The sequence below is a fragment of the Hemiscyllium ocellatum genome, chromosome 8 (assembly GCF_020745735.1).
Source record: "Hemiscyllium ocellatum isolate sHemOce1 chromosome 8, sHemOce1.pat.X.cur, whole genome shotgun sequence".
Lineage (NCBI taxonomy): Eukaryota > Metazoa > Chordata > Chondrichthyes > Orectolobiformes > Hemiscylliidae > Hemiscyllium > Hemiscyllium ocellatum.
The window spans coordinates 115468038-115493165 of NC_083408.1; the positions used below are offsets into that span (position 1 = coordinate 115468038).

Here is a 25128-nt window from a genome sequence, read left to right on the forward strand (position 1 = left end):
AATGGACTGCAACAATATATTACTGACAAGAATGCATCACATGCCAGCCTGATCCCTCCCCACCCTACCACAGACATACACTGTCAAGGCCAATCACTGTTTAATGCATTAAGCCATCAGCATTAAGAATCCCAGCTTAGTTTTCCCCCTCCGTAATGGAGTTCAATGAATTTGACTGCAGTACTTTCACTGCTGTTCTGGCTGAGATCAGCTCACTCATCATAGGCGGAGGTTAAGCTGACCTTCCCAATCTGACTGGCTCATTGCACCATTGGATTTCATCAGAAAAAAATCTTCACATCACGTTTCTGATAACGTACCCAACAATACATTTGGCTAAGAGCAGTTCAACCTCCCACTCAGCTGAGAATGGTGAACTAACCTACCATACCCAATCACCTGCTGCAATGTGTAACAAGCTTGCTATGATGGTAAGTCAGAAGGTGCATATATGACAATGTGTCCACATGAGTGTCCGCAGAGAGAGAGAGAGAATGAACTAGGCTTGAATGTTAGAGAAAATATGAGCAGAGTAGGCCATTTGGCCCTTCTAGCCAGCTCCTTCATTCAATATAATCATCGTTGATTATCCAATCATTACCCCATTCCTGCATTTCCCCATACTGACTCCTTTAACCATAAGATTGATACCTAACTATATGCCAGGTAAAAAAATGAGGTCTGCAGATGCTGGAGATCACAGTTGAAAATGTGTTGCTGGTTAAAGCACAGCAGGTCAGGCAGCATCCAAGGAATAGGAAATTCGACGTTTCGGGCATAAGCCCTTCATCCTGATGAAGGGCTTATGCCCGAAACGTCGAATTTCCTATTCCTTGGATGCTGCCTGACCTGCTGTGCTTTAACCAGCAACACATTTTCATCTAACTATATGCCCTCTAGGGTTGCATAGCTGTCTTTACACATGAAGGAGGAGTGAAATGCCAGAGGATGGCTGACTCCTAGGAAACTTGACAACACTCCCAGAAGAAAGAAGAAATTAAATACCAAAAACAAACTGATGGAAAATGCACAAATATTCAAATTCACCTTTTCCTGAGAGTTGACTCGCAGACTTTGACCACACGAATGACTTCTTTAACAGTTCGCCTGAAATCGTGCATTCTAGCAGCAACCAAGAGAGCTGGAAAACACATCCAAATTCATTCCCCAAAGACTGGAATATACATAACATACACACGCACACAGTCAGGGGAAGACTGATATTGGCAGACAGAGGCACAGACATGAGAGAATCACAATCTAAGGAGACCAACTGCAGGCATCTTCAAATGGAGATTATATTTTATTTTATAAAAAAGAGCAAATAACAGTAAAATATAAACCAAACTGAGTGAGTCTTACTCCAAATAGGTGGGAGCTCACAGCTCTGGGTACATATGCTTCCTAATATGCGACTTTGTTTTAAAATATCTTTCTACTGGCAATATACATTTATCCTTCGGGAGAGACAGACATAGAGAACCTTTAGCATGTTGTCAGGGCTCTGTCATTCCACTCAAGTTGATAAGAGAATTGTTCATCAGTGAGCAGTGATGAACTGTTCTCCATGTCAGGGTTTCTCCCTCACACAGGACGAAGGCCAGATCTCTGCTGAGACAGCATGAGCCACATTAGATACTTCGCAGGTTGAAATTTGTGAACATAAACTAGAATCTTGGCAAGATCGGATGCAGAGAGTTGGTACATTAACAAGGTAGTCAGTCAAGGTATTTCAAACAAGTTGAACAGCACTCAAATATCCAAGCAACCACACAAAATAAATTACTTTAACTCTTTGTAGTCTAAATAGAGAATTCTTACTTATCCTGCTGAACCAGAAGTGCACTCTCCCTCTTCATCACAGGCCTGTCAAAATCAGAGGCATAATGACAAACCCCTGCAACCCATGACTCCAAGGCATTGCACCATCACTGCCAAGCCTTACTGCCTTTACCCAATTGTTCTCCAGTGGTGTTGGGTATAGCTGGGATATACTTCAACTTCCGGTGTCTCCTCCGACTAGTCCTCTTGAGTGTGCATTGGGGGGCCATTTCATTGTCAGAGGAAGGTATCATGTGCACATTTCTCCATCGGGTACAGGTACGTTTAACTGAGAGGTCAGACTGATCAAAGCTGACTCAGGCAACAAGCCAGGTAACTGGAGCAATGGAACTTTCTTCCTTGTAGACAGAACAGTTCTCTCTCATGGTCATGTAACAGAGGTGATGAAAGCCCAGAATCTGAACGGCAAGCTATCTCAACTCCCTACAGGATACGTACCTGTAGACACACTGGACTCTCCTCAGAAAGCCTCCCTTGACTTCAAACTGTATACTCATCTACCCCGTGCTCCTGAACATATGGAAAACACAGAAATGTTGACATGCATGCTATGGTATTAAATTGGAAAAAGTGCAAAAGAAGTTTACAAAGATGTTGCCTGGACTCAATGGTCTGAGTTATAGGGAGAGGTTGGACAAGCTAGGACTTTTTTCTTTAGAGTGTAGGAGACTGAGGGGGTCTTTATAGAGGTGTATAAAATCATGAGAGACATGGATAGGGTGAAAGCATTCAGTCTTTTCCCAGGGTTGGGGAAACGAGGACTAGAAAGCATCAGTTTAAGGTTAGAGGGGAAAGGATAAAAGGGAACCTTAGGGACAACTTTTTTTTACACAGAGGGTGGAATGAGCTGCCAGCAGAAGTGGTTGAGGTGGGTACATTAACAACATTTAAAAGGCATTTGAACAAATATATGGAGAGGAAAAGACTAGAAGGATATGGGGTTAACATGGACAGGCATTTTGGTCAGCATCGACCAGTTTGGATTAAAGGGCCTGTCTCTGTGCTGAAGGACTGTATCACTCTATGACGTGCAATTTCCAACTGCACCGTTGATGCCAACAAATTTAGGGCAATCCCCGTAAATGAGAGATGTCTACCCTGGCAGCACAGTGCTTTTCCACTCAGATTCTGAAGATCAGCCACAAGGTCCTTAAAGTGAACAATACCGAGTCCACAGGAAATCTGGAATCTCCTTGACACAACTTCTAACATTTACAATTGAACTAAATGGCCTGTTTCTGCACTGTAGGGATTCCACGGTGTTATGAAAAAGGGGCCTGATTGACGGAAGTGGTTTACACTAAATTTCAGTCCATGCAGATTTGCTAAAACTATTTAGTCTATACAACTGCCTTGGCTACAAAACTAACTCCTTCTGTGTGATTCCTTAGACATTTCAGCACTGTTCAAGTCATATGAGATACCATGACTGAGCACCTTACTGAGGCATCAGACAAGCAGCTGGAACACTGTTAATAGTTTTGTGCTCCTTATCAAAGGAAAGAAATACTGGTTTTACAGGCAGGAGACAGTGAGGTCTGCAGATGCTGGAGATCAGGGTTGAGAATTTGTTGCTGGAAAAGCACAGCAGGTCAGGCAGCATCAGAGGAGCAGGAAAATCAATGTTTCGGGTTTACAAGCAGTCCAGGGAGGGTGCAACAGACTGATACTGGGATGGAGGGATTGTTGCTTTGGGGGAGGCTGAGCAGGTTGGGCCTGTACTCAATGGAATTTAAAAGGGGATCTTATTAAAATAAAACAAAATTCTTTGAGGACTTGACAAGGTAGACAAGGAAAGGCTGTTTCCACTTGTGGGAAGTCTAGGACCAGAGGGCATAATCTCAGAGTGAGGGGTGCCACACTTAAGACAGTGATGAGGAGGACGTTCTCCTCTCAAACAGTAGTTAATCTGTGAAATTTCTTTTTATCAAAGCGCTGTCAAAACTGGGTTATTAACTATATTCAAGGCAGGGGCAGGCAGATTTTTATCAAGTAATGGATTTAGGATTATCAGATCATCCATGAGCTCATTGAATGGCAGAGTGGATTTGATGGGCTCAATGGAGCTGCTCTATGGTCAGGCAGACTGCACGTGTGATCAGACTTCAGGTGTTAGAGGCTGTGCACTTGCATAAACCCAATGGAATATAGGACAATCTCTTACCAGGTCTCTGCTCCTCCCTCCCTGCCACTTCTTCATTCCAGAATCAAAGCCAACTCCATTTCTGGATAGCATAGGCTATACAATAAAATGCCCATTCACACTGAGGACAAATTTAGTGTCCACAATCTCAGATCACCACAGCTAAAAAAAAGGCTGTGGCAGAGAGCCGGCACAAAGACAGCCAGAGTGAACAGGAGGTTTAATTTGAAATATCACCGTTAGGAGGTGAATAACCATAGTCCAAGGACAACAATTTCTCCCAACTCCCATGCTCCTTTGGATACGTTGGGAAGGGATGAGAGGTAAACATGCACTGCATCAATCAATCCAGTCAGCAATTCCAGCAAGGTGGTAGTGGTGGTGGTGGTAGTGGTGGTGGTGGTGATGGTGGTGGTAGTGGTGGTGCTGATGGTGGTGGTAGTAGTGGTGGTGGTGATGGTGGTGGTGATGGTGGTGGTGGCGGTGGCAGTGGTGGTGGTGATGGTGATGGTGGTGGTGGTGGTGATGGTGGTGGTAGTGGTGGTGGTGATGGTGGTGGTAGTGGTGGTGGTGATGGTGGTGGTGGTGATGGTGGTAGTGGTGGTGGTGGTGATGATGGTGGTGGTAGTGGTGGTGGTGATGGTGGTGGGGGCCGCATGGGGAGGAGTGGGCTGAAGACTGTTGTGTTCAATTGATGGGAGGAGCGAATGCAAGTTCTTGATAAAATATTTTTCTAAAATTTCTGTTTCTGAACTTTCCATCAAAATTCCTCGATTCGGGTTTTTAAACGGAGTATTTAGATTTCTTTTTCTTGCCACTTGAATATAGTTTATTGAATTTTTGAAAACAGTCTGTGATCAAGAGAACAATGTAAAGTCAGTACCAAGTACAGAGTGCAGCTCCCATGATGCACCCCAGCCTAACCTTTAATGCAGACATTGCTATTCCCTGCAAAAGCTACCCTGGAGGATGGAGGACTGCCAGTTTGGTGAGCTATTCAGGTTGAGCGGAGGCAGCAAACCAAGGAAATATCAGCCTGTGAAACTGAGGTGTGTTTCAACTTGCCAGGCCTAGAGGCAATTTATAAAACTTATTAATTACCCAGGCATCTTTCCCCTTGTACTTGCTTCTTGAAAAGGAAGGAATCTTACTGGTATACTGCCAGTATTTGAGGTGACAAGAGGTTTTCTTAAATAAAACAGTGCCCAGTCCACCACCTTTGCACGCACCCCTGATCTTAGATTAGATTAGACTTACAGTGTGGAAACAGGCCCTTCGGCCCAAGTCCACACCGACCCGCCGAAGCGAAACCCACCCATACCCTTACATTTACCCCTTACCTAACACTACGGGCAATTTAGCATGGCCAATTCACCTGACCCGCACATCTTTGGACTGTGGGAGGAAACCGGAGCACCCGGAGGAAACCCACGCAGACACGGGGAGAACGTGCAAACTCCACACAGTCAGTCACCTGAGTCGGGAATTGAACCCGGGTCTCAGGTGCTGTGAGGCAGCAGTGCTAACCACTGTGCCACCGTGCCGCCCACCATCTGTCTTCCATATTACCAAGGGCAGGCAATGCATCAGGCAGCCTGCCCACCTTTGTGCCTATTGAGGCCCTCATTTGGCTAACTGATTGCCTCAAGTGCCTCCACCACTATAAGAAGTGGTGAGGAAGGCTGTAAGAGGGGAATGGGAGCAGCACAGCAGCTTTCACTGCGTGGGTCATGTTCAGGATACCTCCTCTACGTGGTCCATCAAGAGCATACCGTTACCTCCAAACCATCACCACTACCAAAAGACCTTGTCACCCTCATTCCTCACTCCCCCAACTCAGCTTCTAAATCCAACAACAAACAACTACTCTTCTGTCCCTTGCTGGTATACAGTCTGAAAAAGCCCCTCAGCCCATTGTGACCATGCCAGCCAAAAACCAACTACCTAAATTTTCTAATTCCATTTTTCAGCACTTGGCCTATAGCCTTGCATACCTTGGCACTGCAAGTGTACATCTAAACCCTGTTAAACGTTAGGAGGGTTTCTGCCTATACCACCCTTACAAGCAGTGAGTTCCAGATTCCCACCAGCCTCTAGGTGAAAAACCTTTGCTCACATCTCATCTAAATCTTCCACCCCTATCTTAAATCTATGGCCCCTTCACCAAGAGAAATCTTTTATTCCCATCTATCCTGTGCCACTCATAATTTTATAAACTCAATCATGTCCCCTCAGTCTCCTCTGCTCCAAGGTAAACAACCAGACTATCCCATCTCTCTCCCTGCTGGGATCCTCCAAACAGGCCTGACCAAAATCCTGACTTATCACAAAGTCTACGATCTATCACTTAATTATCTTCAGGGACTCTCTTTTCCAAAGAAAGGAGTTCTAGTTTTTTGCTATCTTTCCTGAGAGTTATACCCATCCAACAGCATTTTTTTTTGCCAGTAGCTCTATATCCTTTTTATAATCTGGACACCAGAAATCACAGAATTCCAGGTGTGGTTTACCAAAGGTTCATTTAATTTTAGAGTTTTCAGAAAGAAAGTTTTATTAATTTTTGGACAAGGATGAAGGTGAAGATGTGGGTGAAAGTATAGGTAGGTACGAGGGTATAAGCAAAGAAGAGGACAAGGTACCTGCCCCACATAGTCCAGACGGCCGCCGGCCAGTATGCATCCAGTCCCGCTTCATCCTTTGTAATAAACGGAGTGCTGTCATAGAAACCTCATGGTTCTTATCTCCAAACTCAAGCATATGGGCAAACCTCGGGATGTATAAACATGGATCTGTGGGGAAAGGAAGAAACATTATAATGAGGAGGGAAAGAACAGAAATCAAATGCAGAACCAAAGTGTGGCAGGGACAGTCAGAATAATCTCCAACACAAAGGCTCTTCTGGAAAACTGATGCAAGGCGGAGTTTTCATAATCAAGTCTCCAAGGACCACCTGGTTTCTGACCACCTATTGTCAGATCTCTTAGCACATTCACACCTCATTTCTGTTGCTGTACAATGCATACAATTAAATTTTTAAATCCCTACAGTGATTTTTCAGCTATCAATTTGGTGGCAGAAATGTTAAGTCAAGGTCTCTATATTTAGTTCCTCAGAACGTGTGGCTTTAAGGAATCTCCAAACATGTTCCTTTTCTGGTAAGCCCACATACAAATGTCTGACTCTGTCCCCCCATTTGGCCCCACCTTGTCCCACTGAATCAGGAGGTCCCTGCCTGCTTTCTCAGATGAATATTAAGGATTCAAACAGGAATACAGGAGTCATCTGCTGCATTAACCTATACTTATCCCTTAATCAACCCACAGCACCAGGTTATCTGACCATTTATCTCAGTGCTGTGCAGAGCTCGCAAGAACAAACTATCACGTTTTCTATGATCCACATCACTTCAAAAGTAACAAAAACATAAATTGCTGCAAAACCTCAGCAGGCCTGGCAGCACCTTTGGACAGAAATCAGAATTAACATTATGGGTCTAATGACCCTTCCTCAGAAGTGAATTTCTGTTTTTGTTTCGTATACACTTCAAAAGTACTTAGTTGAACGCAAAGTGCTCTGAGAAACCCAAGGTCATGAAAGGTGCTGCAGAAATGGAAGGTCATTCTCTCTTGTATCCTGGCTGCATAAACCTCCAGATAGTAAATCTGCATCACCATTCTCTGCTCATAGTTCCTTGTGCCAGAACAATATTCCTCATTCCTGATGAAGGGCTTATGCTCGAAACGTCGAATTCCCTATTCCTGAGATGCTGCCTAACCTGCTGTGCTTTGACCAGCAACACATTTTCAGCTGTGATCTCCAGCATCTGCAGACCTCATTTTTTACCAGAACAATATTTGCTTAGTCAGGACTGACAGATTTCTCCACATCTCTTTGCCTCACCAGTCTATAGCCGACTGAATTCCTACATTGAATTCAGCAGCTTTAGATCACAATCTCTTCCCAGGACAAACGTAAGGAACTACAGATTCTGGAAATCTGAAACAAAACCAGGAAGTGCTGGAGAAACACAACACGTCTGGCAGCATTTGTGGAGCAAAAAAAGTCTTTTCCATTCGTTTCATGTCCTTTCCTCTCATCTGATTTGATTTATTTTGACTGTCACATGTATCGAGATACAGTGAAAAATACTGTATTGCATACTAGGAGACAATGGGGGTTGCACAATAACCAGACAAATCATACCTACAAAAGTATATCAGGATAATGGAAAAAGAATGCAGAATATATAGTGTTACAGTTATAGAGAAGGTGCAGATAAGGATCAATTCTAATACATGAGAGGGCCATTCACTGGTCTGATAACAATGGGAAAGAAGCTGTTCTAGAACATGTTGGTAATATTTTCAAACTTATGTATACTCTGCACAACAGAAGAGTCTGAAAGAAAGTATAACTGGGGTGGGAGGGGTCTTCGTTGATGTTGGTTTCTGTCCCAAGGCAGCAGGAAGGGTAGCTGGGATCAATGGAAGGAAGGCTGATTTTTGTAATGGACTAGGCTGCATTCATAACTCTCTGTAATTTCTTGTGGTCTTGGGCATAGGAGTTGCCATACCAAACTGTGATGCATCCAGATAGGATACTTTCTAAAGTGCATGCATAAAAATAGTTAAGAGTACCGACAGCACAGTGGCTCAGTGGTGCCTCACAGCACCAGGGCCCAGGTTCAATTCCAGCCTTGGGTGGCTGTCTGTGTGCAGTTTGCACGTTCTCCCAGTGTCTGTGTGGGTTTCCTCCGGGTGCTCCGGTTTCCTCCCACAGTCCAAAGATGTGCCGGTGAGGTGAATTGGCCATGCTAAATTCCCCATAGTGTTAGGGGCATTAGTCTGGGGGGAATGGGTCTGGGTGGGTTACTCTTCGGAGGGTCGGTGTAGACTTGTTAGGCCGAAGGGCCTGTTTCCACACTGTAGGGAAACTAATCTAATCTATTGTGAAAGAAAGAGTCATTTCTTTGTTTTCTTTACATTCAGATGTCTATTATCCAACCTTTCACACCTCATCTGGACAAAACTTTTGATGTTTTTTATACGCACTATTATCACTCCCTGTGGCTGTGATTCACCAGATCTTTTGTTATTTAATCTCTATTCCTTCCACCAATCACAGACTTTCCCTTTTGTTCTTCCTTACCCCCACCCTTTCACTTGCTCAAAATCTAATACAATTCTAACTCTACCCAGTTCTGATAAATTGCCACATATTTGAAAAGTTAACTCAATTTATTTCTTCATGGAGTTTCTCCAGTGTTTGCTGTTTGGCTGGGTTTATGCGCGACACTCACTGCTAGGTGAAATAATAACCACAGGTGCAGAAACACAACATTGCAATTCTGACAATTACTTTCATTCAATCTTGCTTCAAAGTAAAAGCTTCCAACAGAACAGTACCCATTAACCTTGCTTACAGCATGCATAAGGAATCTGTAGGGGGAAATCACAACACTGGCTTATCCAAGTCTGTTTGCACTCCCCAGTGTTAAAGATTGGCAAAGTTCTTATTGAGTAAAACCTAATTTCTCTAAATTCCATGTTCTTGTCACCTGATGTGAAAATTTAAAGAATTCAATACAGAAATTGTTTTCCTTTTGATTGTGTGATTTATCATTTCATCAGTAAAATAAGCAACAGGATTGCTCCTCATTGAAACCTATGTTTGTGTGTATTTTTCTCACTGAAACTGCTTTGTAAGTGCATCTGCAATGTATAGATGGATCACAGTGGTCAATTTTAATACCAACACACTATCTCCATTTCTGTTTTTATTTCTTCGGCATCCTTCTCAATATGACTGCTGCTTTTGTCCAAGCCAAAGCACTCCACTTGATTGACACCACATCCACTCCCTCCACCATCGACATGCAGTAGCAGCATTGTGTATTATTTACAGATATGGGGCAGGCCCACTGCAGAAACTCAACAAAGATCCTTAGACAGCACCTCCCAAACACATGACCTCTTCCATTTGGAAGAACAAAGGCAACAGATACAGAGGAACACCATAAATTGCATGCTCCCTGCCAAGCTACTCACTATTGTGACTTGGAAATATGTCACCATTCCTTCAGCGTCACTTGATCAAAATCCTGGAATTCTCTCCCTAACAGCATTGTGGGTCTACCCATAGTAAGCACATGGACTGCAGTGGTTCATGAAGACATTTTTGCTACCACGTTCTCACTGACAACTAGGTACAGGCAATAAATGCTGGCCCAGCCAGTGATGACCACATCAGACAGTGAAAACAAAAATCTTCTTCCAATATCTCTCAGTGCCAGGAACCCAGGTTCGATTCCAGTCTCAAGTGCTGACTGTGTGGAGTTTGCACTTTCTCCCCACGTCTACATGGAATTCCTCTGAGTGCTCCGGTTTCCTCCCATACTCCAAAGATGTGCGGGTCAGGTGAAATGGCCCATATTGTTCAAGGATGTGTAGTTTAGGTGCATTAGTCAGGGGAAATGTACAGTAACAGGGTAGGGGAATAGGTCTGGGTAAAATACTCTTCGGAGGGTTGGTGTGGACTTGTTGGGCCAAATGATCTGTTTCCACACTGCAGTAATTCTATGAGAATAGCTCTCCACTATCGTCCAGCTGGTGTGATTTCTCTCATCAGGTTCCAGTCATATTTATCCAGAAATCACATGACACCACCTGACGAGCAGTGTCATAGTCACAGAGTCATAGAGATGTACAGCATGGAAACAAACCCTTCCGTCCAACCCGTCCATGCCGACCAGATATCCCAACCAAATCTAGTCCCACCTGCCAGCACCCGGCCCATATCTGTCCAACCCTTCCTATTCATATACCCATCCAAATGCCTTTTAAATGTTGCAATTGTACCAGCCTCCACCACTTCCTCTGGCAGCTCATTCCATACATGTACCACCCTCTGTGTGAAAAAGTTGCCCCTTAGGTCTCTTTTATATCTTTCTCCTCTCACCCTAAACCTATGCCCTCTAGTTATGGACTACCCCACCCCAGGGAAAAGACTTTGTCTATCTACCCTATCCATGCCCATCATAATTTTGTAAACCTCTATAAGGTCATCCCTCAGCCTCCGACGCTCCAGGGAAAACAGCCCCAGCCTGTTCAGCCTCTCCCTATAGCTCAAATCCTCCAATCTTGGCAACGTCCTTGTAAATCTTTTCTGAACCCTTTCAAGTTTTGCAACATCTTTCAGATAGGAAGGAGACCAGAACTGCACTCAATATTCCAACAGTGGCCTAACCAATGACCTGTACAGCTGCAACATGACCTCCCAACCCCTGTACTCAGTACTCTGACCGATAAAGGAAAGCATACCAAACACCTTCTTCACTATCCTATCTACCTGTGACTCACTTTCAAGGAGCTATGAACCTGCACTCCAAGGTCTCTTTGTTCAGCAACATCCCCCACGACCTTAGCTTGTGATTTGAAACAAACCATTGGACTATAGCCTGATGTTGTGTGCCTTCTGACTTTGTCCACCCCAGTCCAATACCGACACCTCCACATCTAATTTACCCTACACTGTATGCCTGACACTGAACTAGGTAAAAAACAATGACTGCAGATGCTGGAAACCAGAGTCTAGATTAGAGTGGTGCTGGAAAAGCACAGCAGTTCAGGCAGCATCCGAGGAGCAGTAAAATCGACGTTTCGGGCAAAAGTCCTTCATCAGGAATCCTGAACGTCAACAAAAAGCTACCACCCACTTCTAGTGTGTATGTGAGACACTGCTATGTCATTGTTGTGAGCTCACTGGATCATTCCTAATTCATTGCCACTTAGTTCATCACCATGTTCACCAGACTGCCTGCATCTCTTGGTCACGTTGCTCAATACTTCTCTCCTGTCCCCTCACTGCCTCTCTTGTGCCGAGCGGTAAGCAGTGGGAAAGCAGGGCTACAAGCAGGAAGAGGTAAGGATTAGGAGTGAGTGGCAGCAAGTGAAGCAGCCAGGTCAAATCGTAATCCCAATGTGAAAATTGCAATTCCTTAACCATAATACAAGGCTGTCAGAGTGGGATCACACACAAGATAATACTCTGCACATTAAAGAAATCTTGGCAGAACACTTATCATTATTTCCACATAAGGTTGTGATAGTCAAATCACTGAATATGTTAATGAAATAGATAGATGCTAGAAGCAGGAGAAAGTGAGGACTGCAGGTGCTGGAGATCAGAGTCGAGAGAGTAATGCTGGAAAAGCACAGCAGGTCAGGCAGCATCTGAGGAGGAGAATCGACATTTCGGGCAAAAGCCCTTCATCACGCTGTATGGGGAGGAAGCAGGAGGTCGGCATTGAAATAGAGAATCAACCACAATCTTACCAAATGCCACAGCAGGTTTTGCAATAAATGCCAAAATTCCATTTGCCCTCTTTATTACCTGCATACTAATTTTCTGTAATTCATGCACAAGAACACTCAGATCTGTCCAAAGCACTCTGAAGTTTTTTTATTTTGGTAATAAGTTACCTTTTGATTCCTTCAACTAAAATGGAAAACCTCAATTATCAACGTTAAACTTTGGCCCATTCACATAACTAACCATATCCATTTGTGAGTTGAAATTAAGAAACAAATTTATCTCCAATCTATTATAGTGTCATCTGCAAAGCTGGCTATAGTACTTTCTAGCCCTGAATCCAAATCATAAACATAGATTGTCAATAGTTGGGGCACCCAGAGGTACTCTACTAGTTCCATCTTGCCAATCAGAGAAAGACCTATTTATCTTGTCTAGATGATCTTTACGGGGAGTGGTACCGTGATGGTGAGAACCATGGGCTAAAGCTGTGGGCTTGAATCCCAGCATAAATATGAAATTTGAAATCAATTTTTAAAAAACTGAAATTAAAACAATCTAGTCTAAAAGACAAGAAAGATAAGGTATACAGTACATGCACTTGGAAAGACAGATTTGATTCGGAATAGTCAGCATGGCTTTGTGCGTGGGAGATCATGCCTCACAAATTTGTTAGAGTTCTTTGTGACCAAGAAGGTTGATGAGGGTAGGGCAGTTGATGTAGTCTATATGGATTTCATTAAGGCCTTTGATCAGGTTCCACATCATAGGCTGCACTGAAGGTTAGATTGTATGGAATCCAGGGGGAATTAGCAAATTAGATACACAATTGGCTTGATGGTCTGAAGCAGAGAGTAATAGTGGAAGGATGTTTATTGGACTGGAGGCCTGTGACTATGGAGTGCCTCAGGGGTCGGTGCTGGGCCCATTACTGTTTGTTATCGACATCAGTGATTTGGATGAGAATGTACCCCAAGGGATGATTAGTAAACTTGCAGATGACAGTAAAATAGGCAGTATCATGGAGAGTGAGGAATGTTATCAAAAATTGCAGCAGGACTTTGATCCTCTGGGGAAGTGGGTCAAGAAATGGCAAATGGAGTTTAATATAGATAAGTGTGAGGTCTTGCATTTTATAAAGTCAAATCAAGGTAGGTGTTTCATGGTGAATGGTAGGGCCTTAAGGAGTGTGATAGAACAGAGGGATCTTGGAGTTCAGGTGCACGGTTCTCTGAAAGTGGAGTCCCAGGTAGACAGGGCAGAAAAGAAGGCTTTTGGCACACTGGCCTTCATCAGTCAGGGCACTGAGTATAGAAGTTGGGAAGTTATGTTGCAGTTATACAGGACATTGGTGAGGCTGCATGTGGAGTATTGTGTTCAGTTTTGGTCACCTTGCTATAGGAAGGACGTTATTAAACTGGAAAGAGTGCAGAAGAAATTTACAAGGAGGTTACCGGGAATCAATTATCTGAGTTATAGGGAGAGGGTGGACAAGCCCTAGGAGTTTTTCTTTTGAGCGTAGGAGACTGAGGGGATACCCCATAGAGGTATATAAGACACGAGAGGCATGGATAGAGTGAATGCACTCAGTCTTTTTCCCAGGGTTGGGGAATCGAGGACCAGAGTGCACCAGTTTAAGGTTAGAGGGGAAAGAATTAAAGGGAATCTGAGGGGCAATTATATTATACAGGGTAGCACACACATGGAATGAATTGCCAGCAGAAGTGGTTGAGGCGGGTATCTTAATAACATTTGAAACAAATTGGACAAATGCATGGATAGGAAAAGACGAGAAGGATATGGGCCAAGTGCAGGGAAATGAGGTTAGTGTGGACGGACATTTTGGTCGGTATGGACCAGTTTGGGCCAAAGGGCCTGTCTCCGTGTGTAGGACTCTATGACTCTAAGTCTACTTTCCCATTCGATCATGGCGGATATGTTTCCAGATCGCATTCCCCTGTCTTCGCTCCATAATCTTTCATCCCCTTACCAATCAAGATCCTATTTCTATCTTAAATACACTCAATGACTTGGCCTCCACAGCCCTCTGCAGCAACGAGTACCACAGACTTCCATCCTCTGGCTGAAGAAATTCATCCTCATCTCAGTTCAAAAGGGTCATCTATTTACTGTTCAGCTGTGCCCTTAAGTCCCAGTCTCTACTACTAATCTTCTCCACATCCACTCTATCCAGGCCTCTCAGTATTCTGTAAGTTTCAGATAGATCCCCCCTCAACCTTCTAAAATCCCTCAAGTACAGACCCAGAGTCCTCAACCACTCCTTATATGACAAGTCCGTCACCACTGGGATTATTATTGTAACCTTCCTCTGGATACCCTCCAAGACCAGCACATCCATCCTTAGATACAGGACCCAAAACTGCCCACAACATTCCAACTGTGGTCTGACCAGAGCATTATACAGCCTCAGCAGTACATCTCTGCTCTTGCATTCTAGACCTCTTGAAATGAATGCTAACGTTGCATTTGTCTTCCTAACTGGTAAAAACTGAGCACTGCAGATGCTGGAGATCAGAGCTGAAAATGTGTTGCTGGAAAAGCGCAGCAGGACAGGCGGCATCTAAGGAGCAGGAGAGTCGACGTTTCGGGCATGAGCCCTTCTTCAGGAATCAGGATTCCTGAAGAAGGGCTCATGCCCGAAACGTCGACTCTCCTGCTCCTTGGATGCTGCCTGACTTGTTGAGAAATGTATCAAGACATGATTGAATGGTGGAACAGACTCGATGGGCAGAATGACCTCATTTCTGCTTATGTGTGTTATGGACTGATGTGAATTTTGAGAATCATGAACTAGGACTGCAAATTCCCTTTGTCCTTCAGATTTCCAAAACCTTTCTCCATTTAGAAAATAGTTTATGCCTCTCTTCTTCCTACTAAAGTGTATAATCACACTTTCCCACAATGTATTCCATCTACCACCTCTTTACCCATTCTCCTAGCCTGTCTAAGTCCTTCTGCAACTCCTCCAATGTCCTCAACACTGCCTGACCCTCCACTTATCCTTGCATCATCTGCAAACTTAACAACAATGCTCTCAGTTCCTTTGTCCAGATTGTTACTGTATAACATAAATAGTTGTGGTCCCAACATGGACCCCTATGGAACTCCACTAGTCACTGGCTGCCATCCTGAAAAAGATCCCTTTATCTGCCAATCAGCCACTCCTCCATTCATCCCAATACCTTGCTCCTAACAGCAGAGTATGATTGAAAGGTTTAAACATGTTGTGAAGGAGACCTAAGAAATAGGAACAGGACTACATTATTCAGCACTTCAAGGCTTCTGTGCTATCCAACAGAATCATGGCTGATCCAATGTTTCTCACAGGCACATACTTGTGTCTTCACTACAACACTTCACTCCCCTACTGATGAAGAACGTACCTCAGCCTTAACTATACATAAGGAAAAGGAGGCTGCACACAAATAAAGATATGTCGAGTGACCATATATAATGTGGAAAAGTGTGAACTTGTTCAATTTGGCAGGAAGAATTAAAAACAAACAGCATTACTGAAACAGAGAATGCCTGTGGAAACCCAAAATGCAGAGGGATTTTGGTGTTCTGGTGCACAAATCATAAAAAGTTAGGATGTAGGCCCAGCACACAATGAAGGTGGCTCTGGGATCCTATCTTTTATTACTGAAGTAATTGAACATGAAAGTGAGTTTGTTATGCTTCATTCACAGGGCACTGGAGACAGCAGATCTCAAGTACCTGTCCTGTGTGCAGTTTCACTCTCCTTATTTACAGAAGGATGAAAATGCATTGGAGATGGTTCAACGGAGGTTTACTGGATCAATACCTGAAATGAGTGGGTTCTCTTAGGACAGATGGAACTTGCTTACACTGAATTTCAGAAGAGTGAGAGTTGACTTGACTGAACTGTATATCTTCCTGAATGGTTCTAACAAAGTGAACGTGGAATAATGTTTCCTCTTGCGGATTGGTTCAGAACTAGAGGGCACATTCTAAAATTGGGGCTTGCCTTTTTAGGACAGAAATAGGTGTTTTTTTTATCTCAGTAGGATGAGAGAGTTTGGAACTTCCTGCTTCAGAATATGGCAGGATCACCAATTATTTTTAAGGCAGAGGTGGATAGATTCTCATTATGGAAAGGAATAAGAGATTATCAAAATAGATTTGGAATTCGAAACACAAGTAGATCACCAATATCTTACTGAGTGATGGAGCAGACTGAATTCTACTGCATATGACAATGTGTTGGAAACTATTTCACTGAAAACAGACCCAATATAGTAATGGAAATGAGATTATAAGAACAATTTTCACACCAGCTGTTTACTATACCAAACTGTTTCTGAGGCAGAAATAATTGCATTGGGGATAAGCTGGAGATTAGCTGGAGATGAAAGCAAGAGAGTGCAAACTCATACTTTTGTGAGAGATAGCGAGAAAGCACGAGCTATTGTATATCAATTTCAGACCTAATATTCCTCCTAATATTGTTAAATCAATATGGCATCATTTACAGTCAACTGTCAAAATAAGCACAGAAACGTGTTACGTTTGATCAGCTATTTTCATGACCCTGCAATGCAGATTCTGAGCTGTGTGCTGGATTCTAAGCAGTATCTCTCACACACACAGTCGCAATAGTAGAGCTTACATCAAACTGCACATTAACAAGACAGCTAAATGATAAACACACAGTAAATAGTGGCAGTGGTAGTTGCAACATGAATAATTATGCAGTGAGTGCAGCTTCTGAAGTGGGACTGAAAATTCAAATGAGTCAACAAGCAGCAAAACACTTAAGAGCAAAGCATGTTCTGGTGAGAGGTCACTGACATGAAACCTTAATTGTGTTTCTCTCTCCACAGACATTGCCAGAGCTGGTGAGTATTTCCAGCATTTCTTATCTTGATAACATTTTAAATATTAAAAAACCCATCTCTCACATTATTTCTTCCCAACCTTCAAATTTTGGCTGACCCTTCTTCCTCATGGTCCAATCCCTAGCCCAGTACTTGAAGTCATTAAACCCCTGTTGAGAGTGTGGTGCTGGAAAATCAGAGCCGGTCAGGTAGCATCCAAGGAGCAGGAGAATTAACGTGTCAATCATAAGCAGTTCATCAGGAAGTGTCATTAAACTCCTGCTGAGTTCTACTGACATCAGGCTTTATATCATTTAGATAGTCATTCTTTCTAACTATACCCAAACAGCAACAGCCATCAGGCTCTGCTGGACTGAGAACCATCAAAGCCAATAGCATCCTAAATCCACCTTCACCTGACAAACGTACATGCCAAGTTACTAACATACATCAACAAACTGACAATTGAAGATACTGACCTGCTGGAATAATCTCCAGACACAGAGACTTAGGTAATGCTCTGTGGACCCAGGAGATGGCAGATGGTGGAATTTGAATTATAATCTGTACTTTAGAGTTTAATGATGACCACAAAACCATTGTGAATTGTCAGGAAAGAAGAAACCGCTGCCTTTACCTTGTCTGACCTACATGTGACTCCTGAGCCACAGCAATGTTGACTCTGGGCAATCAGGGATAGGTGATAAATGCTGGCCTGGCCAGGGATGCCCTCGTCCTGTGAATGCACTTTAAAACAGCTGGATTTCCAGGTTGGTATAGTTCAGCACTGCGTCAGGGAATACAAGGGAGCTGAACCACCTGAGAAGATTGAACTAAAACAAAAATCAAAATCACTAATGTAAACAAAACGGTTAACAACTGGTGAAAGGTCATGACTTTGATAGCAGCCTTAAAATGTTGGGTAATATTCAGAGGACGTTGTTTTATCAAGACTGGTGAAATTAACTAGCTTCTGCAAGTTTTCAGTGGAAGGCACCATGGGTAAGCCCCAGAGGTGACCTTACTGAAACATTCAAGATTCTGAGGGGACTTGACAGGTAGACAAGGAGAGATTGTTTCCCTCAGCAAAAAAGAATGAACTGCAGATACTGGAAATCCAAAACAAAAACATAAATTGCTGAAACAATACTCAGGAGGTTTGGTAGCAACTGTGGAGAGTGAATATTTCAGATCCACTGACACTTCTTCAGCATGGCTCCCTTGCATCTATGTGGGAGGTCCAGGACAGATTGCTGGTGATCGTCATTCCTGGGAACTTGATGCTGTTGACCATTTTCCCTTCAGCTTCGTTGATGTAGGTGGAGGTGTGTCCCCTCCTTTCTTCCTGCAATTGACCATCAGTTCTTTAATTTTGCTGACATCGAGGAGACAGATGGTTATCATCTCACCATGACACCAAGCACCCCATCTCCTTCCTGTATTCTGATTCATCATTGTTTGATATCCGGCCTATCACAGTGGTGTCATCAGCGGTCATTCGGAATATGGTTACACAGTTCTGGGTGTAGAAGGAGAATAGTAGGGGTCTGAGTACACGTTCTTGTGGGGCCAGTGTTGAGGATTCCTGAAGGGCTTATGCCCGAAACGTCGAATCTCCTGTTCCTTGGATGCTGCCTGACCTGCTGCACTTTTCCAGCAACACATTTTCAGCTCTGATCTCCAGCATCTGCAGACCTCACTTTCTCCTCCCTTGCGGGAGAGTCTAACACCAGTGGGCATAATCTGAGGAGGAATTTCTTCTCTCGGGGGGAGGGATTCTGTGGAATTCTTTACCACAGGGAGTATTTGAGACTGGGTAATTAAGCATTTCAAGGCTGAGATGGACAGATTTGTGATCAGTAAGGGCATCAAGGGTTAGGTTGAAAATACAAGGAAATGTAGCTGAGGGCATGGGAAATCATGTCTCACAAACTTGATTGAGTGTTTTGAAGAAGTAACAAAGAATATTGATGAGGGCAGAGCAGTAGATGCGATCTATATGGACTTCAGTAAGGCGTTCAACAAGGTTCCCCATGGGAGCCTGATTAGCAAGGTTAGATCTCATGGAATACAAGGAGAACTAGCCATTTGGATAGAGAACTGGCTCAAAGGTAGAAGACAGAGGGTGTTGGTGGAGGCTTTTTTTTCGGACTGAAGGCCTGTGACCAGTAGAGTGCCACAAGGATCGGTGCTGGGCCCTCTACTTTTTGTCATTTACATAAATGATTTGGATGTGAGCATAAGAGGTACAGTTAGTAAGTTTGCAGATGACACCAAAATTGGAGATGTAGTGGACAGCGAAGGGCGTTAGCTCAGATTACAACAGGATCTTGACCAGATGGGCCAATGGGGTGAGAAGTGGCAGATGGAGTTTAATTCAGATAAATGCAAGGTGCTGCATTTTGGGAAAGCAAAGCTTAGCAGGACTTATACACATAATGGTAAGGTCCTAGGGAGTGTTGCTGAACAAAGAGACCTTGGTGTGCAGGTTCATTGCTCCTTGAAAGTGGAGTCGCAGGTAGATAGGATAGTGAAAAAGGCGTTTGGTATGCTTTCCTTTATTGGTCAGAGTATTGGGTACAGGAGTTGGGAGGTCATGTTGCGACTGTACAGAACATTGGTTAGGCCACTGTCGGAATATTGCGTACAATTCTGGTCTCGTTCCTATCGGTAAGATATTGTGAAACTTGAAAGGGTTCAGGAAAGACTTACAAGGACTTTGCCAGGGTTGGAGGATTTGAGCTATAGGTAGAGGCTGAACAGGCTGGTGCTGTTTTCCCTGGAGCGTCAGAGGCTGAGGAGTGACCTTATAGACGTTTACAAAATTATGAGGGGCATGGATAGGGTAACTAGACAAAATCTTTTCCCTGGGGTGGGGAATCCAGAACTAGAGGGCATAGGTTTAGGGTGAGAGGGCAAAGATATAAAAGAGACCTAAGGGCAACGTTTTCCACACAGAGAGTGGTACTTGTATGGAATGAGCTGCCAGAGGAAATAGTGGAGGCTGGTACAATTGCAACATTTAAGAGGCATTTAGATGTGTATATGAATAGGAAGGGTTTGGAGGGATATGGGCCGGGTGCTGGCAGGTGGGACTAGATTGGGTTGGAATATCTGGTCGGCATCGACAGGTTGGACCAAAGGGTCTGTTTCCATGCTGTACATCTCTGTGACTCTATGAAATGCGAGGTGCTGAATTTTAGAAAAGCAAGTCAGAGCAGGACTTATACACTTGATGGTAAGGTCATGATGAACAAAGATACATTGAAGTGCTGATTCACAGTTCCTTGAAAGAAGATTCGCAGGATCTTGAATGTAGTGAAGGATCGTGAAGGCGGTGTTTGATGTGCTTTCTTGATTGGTCCGAGCATCGATTAGAGGAGTTGGGAGGTCATGTTGCAGCTGTAAAGCATATAGGTCCGGCCACTTTTGGAATATTGCTTGCAATTCTGCTCTCCTTCCTATCAGAAGGATGTTGTGAAACTTGAGAGGGTTCAGAAAATTTCTACAAGCATGTTGCCAGGGTTGGAGGGTTTGAGCTATACGGAGAGGCTGAACAAACTCGGGCTGTTTTCCCTGGAGCGTCAAAGGATGAGGGGTGACCTTATTGAGTTTATAAAATCATGAGGAGCATGGATAGGATAAATAGACAAGGCCTTTTTCCTGGGGTGGGGGAGTCAGAAGTAGGGGGCATAGGTTTAGGATGAGAGGGGAAAGATATAAAAAGAGACCTAAGGGGCAATGTTTTCATGCAGAGGGTGGTATGTGTATGGAATGAGCTGTTAGAGGAAGTGGTAGTGGCTAGTATGATTGCAACATTTAAAAGGCATCTGGATGGGTATATGAATAGGAAGGGTTTAGAGAGATATGGGCGAAGTGCTGGCAAAAGAGACTAGATTAAGTTAGGTAATCTGGTCGGCATGGAGTTGGACTAAAGGGTCTGTTTCCATTCTATATATCACTAAAAAATCTATGACTCTATGATTATCTGATCAGCCAACTCACTGAATGGAAAAGCAGATTTGATGAGCTGAATGGCCTATATCTGCTTCTAGGTCTTGACCCTGCCAGCTCTTTTATATCTTTGCCCTCTCACCCTAAACCTATGCCCTCTAGTTCTGGATTCCCCACCCCAGGGAAAAGATTTTGTCTAGTTACCCTATCCATGCCCCTCATAATTTTGTAAACTCCTCAGCTTCTGACGCTCCAGGGAAAACAGCCCCAACCTGTTCAGCCTCTCCCTGTAGCTCAAATCCTCCAACCCTGGCAACATCCTTGTAAGTCATGGTACAAGTGGCAAAAAGGCTTCTGTGCACGCAGAGACTTCTGACTGCAGTCAGGTGGTAACAGGAAAGCTTCAATAGGGATTAGGCTATCTCGTTGATCAAAATACACAGTGGTCACATTCTTAGCTTAGATTCATTCCAGAGCTTGAACACGTAATGCAAGTTGACACTGAAGTACAGTAATGAGGAACTGTTGCCTTTTGGAGGCAGTGTTAATGCTGAGCATTGCTCGACTATTAAGGAAAGTGTGAAAAGATTGAACAGCAGCAATTAAAGAGCAGCAGGATGTTTCCTGAAATCCTGACCAACTTCTCTCAACCAAAAACACTTCAAAAATAATCCCTTGGTAATGAAGCTATAGGCACATTCTGAGAACAATAAGGAGCTATATAAATTCAAGTTCTTTCTTCCATCTGTGTTTTATTATGGAAAAACACAAGAACCACAAAGCTAGTTCCAAACACCAGTATAAGTGCCAGAGTCTTATCAACAATAGCTCTTTTGTCCAAGATACCAGTGAGGTCTGGAGCAAAGTGCTCTTTACGGAACCCAAACTGAGCATCAGTGAACATGTTATTGCAAGCTAAGTACTGTTTGATGGCATTGTCAAAGTCAACATTCATCCTTTCCAGTGGTGAGGTGAGAGCGACAGCCCTTGACATCAAGGCTGCATTGAATGTGGCATCAAGGAGCCCTGGCAAAACTAGAATTAATGGGTGTCAGGGGGAAAACTCTCCAGTGATTGGAGTCATACCTGACACATCGGGAGATGGTTGTGCTAGTTGGAAGTCAGTCATCTCAGCTCCAGGACACCTCTGCAGGAGTCCCTCAGGGTAGTGTCCTAGGCCCAACCATCTTCAGCTGCTTCATCAATGACCTTCCCTCTATCATAAGGTCAGAAGAGTGTTTGCTGATGATTGCATAATGTTCAGCACCATTCGTGGCTCCTCAGACACTGAAGGATTATCTGTCCAAATACTGCAAGACCTTGACAATATCCAGGTTTGGGACTGAAAAGTGACAAGTAATGTTTTCATCATCTAAATGTCACCATTGACCATCCTCATGTTCAAATGCAACAAGATCTAGACAATAAAAATCAAAAGAATCGAATTGAATATAACCGGATGCTGTAAATCAGGAGCAAAAACTGAAGCTGCTGAAAAAGCTCAGCAGGTCTGTAGCAGCATCTGTAAAGAGAAATAAGAGTTGATGTTTTGGGTCCCGTGACCCTTTGTTTTGAGGAACCCGAAACGTTAACTAAGATTTCTTTTCACAGATCCTGCCAGACCTACTGAGCTTTTCAAATAACTTCTGTTTTTGTTCAACGTTTGTTTTTGAACATCGCATCTATGTGGGAGGTCCAGGACAGATTGCTGGTGATCGTCATTCCTAGGAACTTGATGCTGTTGACCATTTTCCCTTCAGCTTCATTGATGTAGGTGGAGGTGTGTCCCCTCCTTTCTTCCTGCAATCGACCATCAGTTCTTTAATTTTGCTGACATCGAGAAGAGAGATGGTTATCATCTCACCATGACACTAAGCACCCCATCTCCTTCCTGTATTCTGATTCATCATTGTTTGATATCCGGCCTATCACAGTGGTGTCATCAGCGGTCATTCGGAATATGGTTACACAGTTCTGGGTGTAGAAGGAGAATAGTAGGGGTCTGAGTACACATTCTTGTGGGGCCAGTGTTGAGGATTATTGTAGAGGAGGTGCAGTTGTCTATATTCATTGATTGTGGTCTGGGGGTCAGGAAGCTGAGGATCCAGTTGCAGAGGGTGGAGTCAAGACCTAGATCTCAGAGTTTTGAGATCAGTCTGGACGGGATCATAGTGTTGAAGGCGAAGCTGTAGTTGATAAGCAGGAGCCTGACGCAGGTATCTTCATAATCCAGATGTCGCAGGGATGAGTGCAGGGCTAGGGAAACTGTGGACCTGTTTTATCAGATCGCGGCTGGCTGGGAGGCTAGAGTTGATGTGGGCTCCTGACTCCCCAAAGTCTGTCCGCCATCAACAAGACACAAGTCAGGGGTATGATGGAATCCTCCACACTTGCCTGGATGGGGGCAGCTCCAACAACACTCAAGAAGCTTGACGCCAACCAGAACAGAGCAGCTGCTTGATTGGTACCACATCCACAAACATCAACTCCCTCCACCACCGACGCTCAGTAACAGCAGTGTGCACTAACTAGAAGATTCACTTCAGAAATTCACCAAAGATCTTCCGACAGCACCTTCCAAACCCATGACCACTTCCATCTAGAAGGACAAAGGCAGCAGATACATGGGAACACCATCTCCAGAAAGTTCCCCTTCAAGCCACTCACCATCCTGACTTGGATATATCTCCATTCCTTCACTGTCACTGGGTCAGAATCCTGAAATTCCCTCCCTCAGGGCATTCTGGGTCAACCCACAGCAGGTGGACTGCAATGGTTCAAGAAGGCAGCTCACCCCTACCTTCTCAAGGAGCAACTCAGGATGGGCAATAAATGCTGGGCCCAGCCAGCATTGCCCACATTTCAAAACAGAATAAAAGTAACATTTTACTGATAATCAAAAATTGACTGATGGAGTTGGTAATGAGCTAGATTTTTCTTGTAGATAGATATACCTGGGAAATGTTCCACTTTATCAGTTAGACAATGTTTTTAGTTGTAGCTGGACTGGAACATCTTGGGCTGGGGGTGCGGCCTGTTTCTTTCACCATTTCTCAGCATCATGCAATGTAAGTCAAACAGTGTAAAAGCTGGACAAAAAAAAACCCAAAGAACTACAAATGCTGGAAATCTGAAACAAAAACAGAAATGGCTGGAAAATCTCAGCAGGTCTGGCAACATCTGTGGGGAGGAAGGGTCACTGGAAATGTTAACTCAGCTTTCTCTCCACAGATGCTGCCAGACCTGCTGAGATTTTCCAGTCATTTCTATTTTTGTTCCAGATTTCCAGCATCTGCAGTTCTTTGGGTTTTTTTTCCGGTCTTTACACTGTTAGACTCATGTTGCATGATACCAAAAAATGACGAAAGAATGTGGATTGTGGGAAGAACAGTTCTGAAGATGGATCACTGGAAATATTAACGCTGTTTTCTCTCACAAATGATGCCAGACCTGAGTGTTTTCTTAAGATTTTTGGGTCTAAAGTTTGGTATCTGTGTTTGCAGGATCTCTATGAGGAGGCTAGGATGGAATATCCACTCAATGCTTCTGGCTGGGGGTGGTTGAAAATGCTCCAGCCTTAGAATTTGCATTGACATTCCAAGACCCCCATCATTGAGGATGGGGATGTTTGTGTAGCCTTCTCCTTCCCTGCATTTCTGGTCTTCCATCACTAATGGAAAGACTATAGAGATTCAATCTCATCCTCAGTCTAGCTCAGTCTACACTGCTATACTAGTTAGCGTGTGCTGTAGCTTCATGAGAATTGACAATGCAATTGCTTGTTGGTCTGATGCTGCTCTTGGCAAACCCTCCTGCGTTCTTCATTGAACCAAGTTTGCAAGCTTGGCTTGATGATGATAAAGTGGGAGATTTGCCAAGCTGTGAAGTTACTGATTGTATTTGAATACAATTCTGCTGCTGCTAATGGCCCAGAGCGCCTTACTTATATCCAATCTTGAACTGCTAGGTCCGTCAAAATCTATCCCATTAGGACAGTGTGGTAATACCTCACAACAAAAT

At 43.8% G+C, this 25128-nt stretch overlaps 1 protein-coding gene across 1 annotated transcript in view; it reads right to left on the reverse strand.

Annotated features, from left to right (window-relative positions):
- brf1b (BRF1 RNA polymerase III transcription initiation factor subunit b) overlaps positions 1-25128 on the reverse strand; it is a 475772-nt gene that overhangs the window by 182622 nt on the left and 268022 nt on the right. The window contains exons 6-7 of the mRNA XM_060829498.1: positions 6625-6774; positions 1048-1141 (exon numbers count right to left, since the gene is read on the reverse strand). Coding sequence (XP_060685481.1) covers positions 1048-1141; positions 6625-6774 — 244 coding nt within the window. The remainder of the gene's footprint in view (positions 1-1047; positions 1142-6624; positions 6775-25128) is intronic.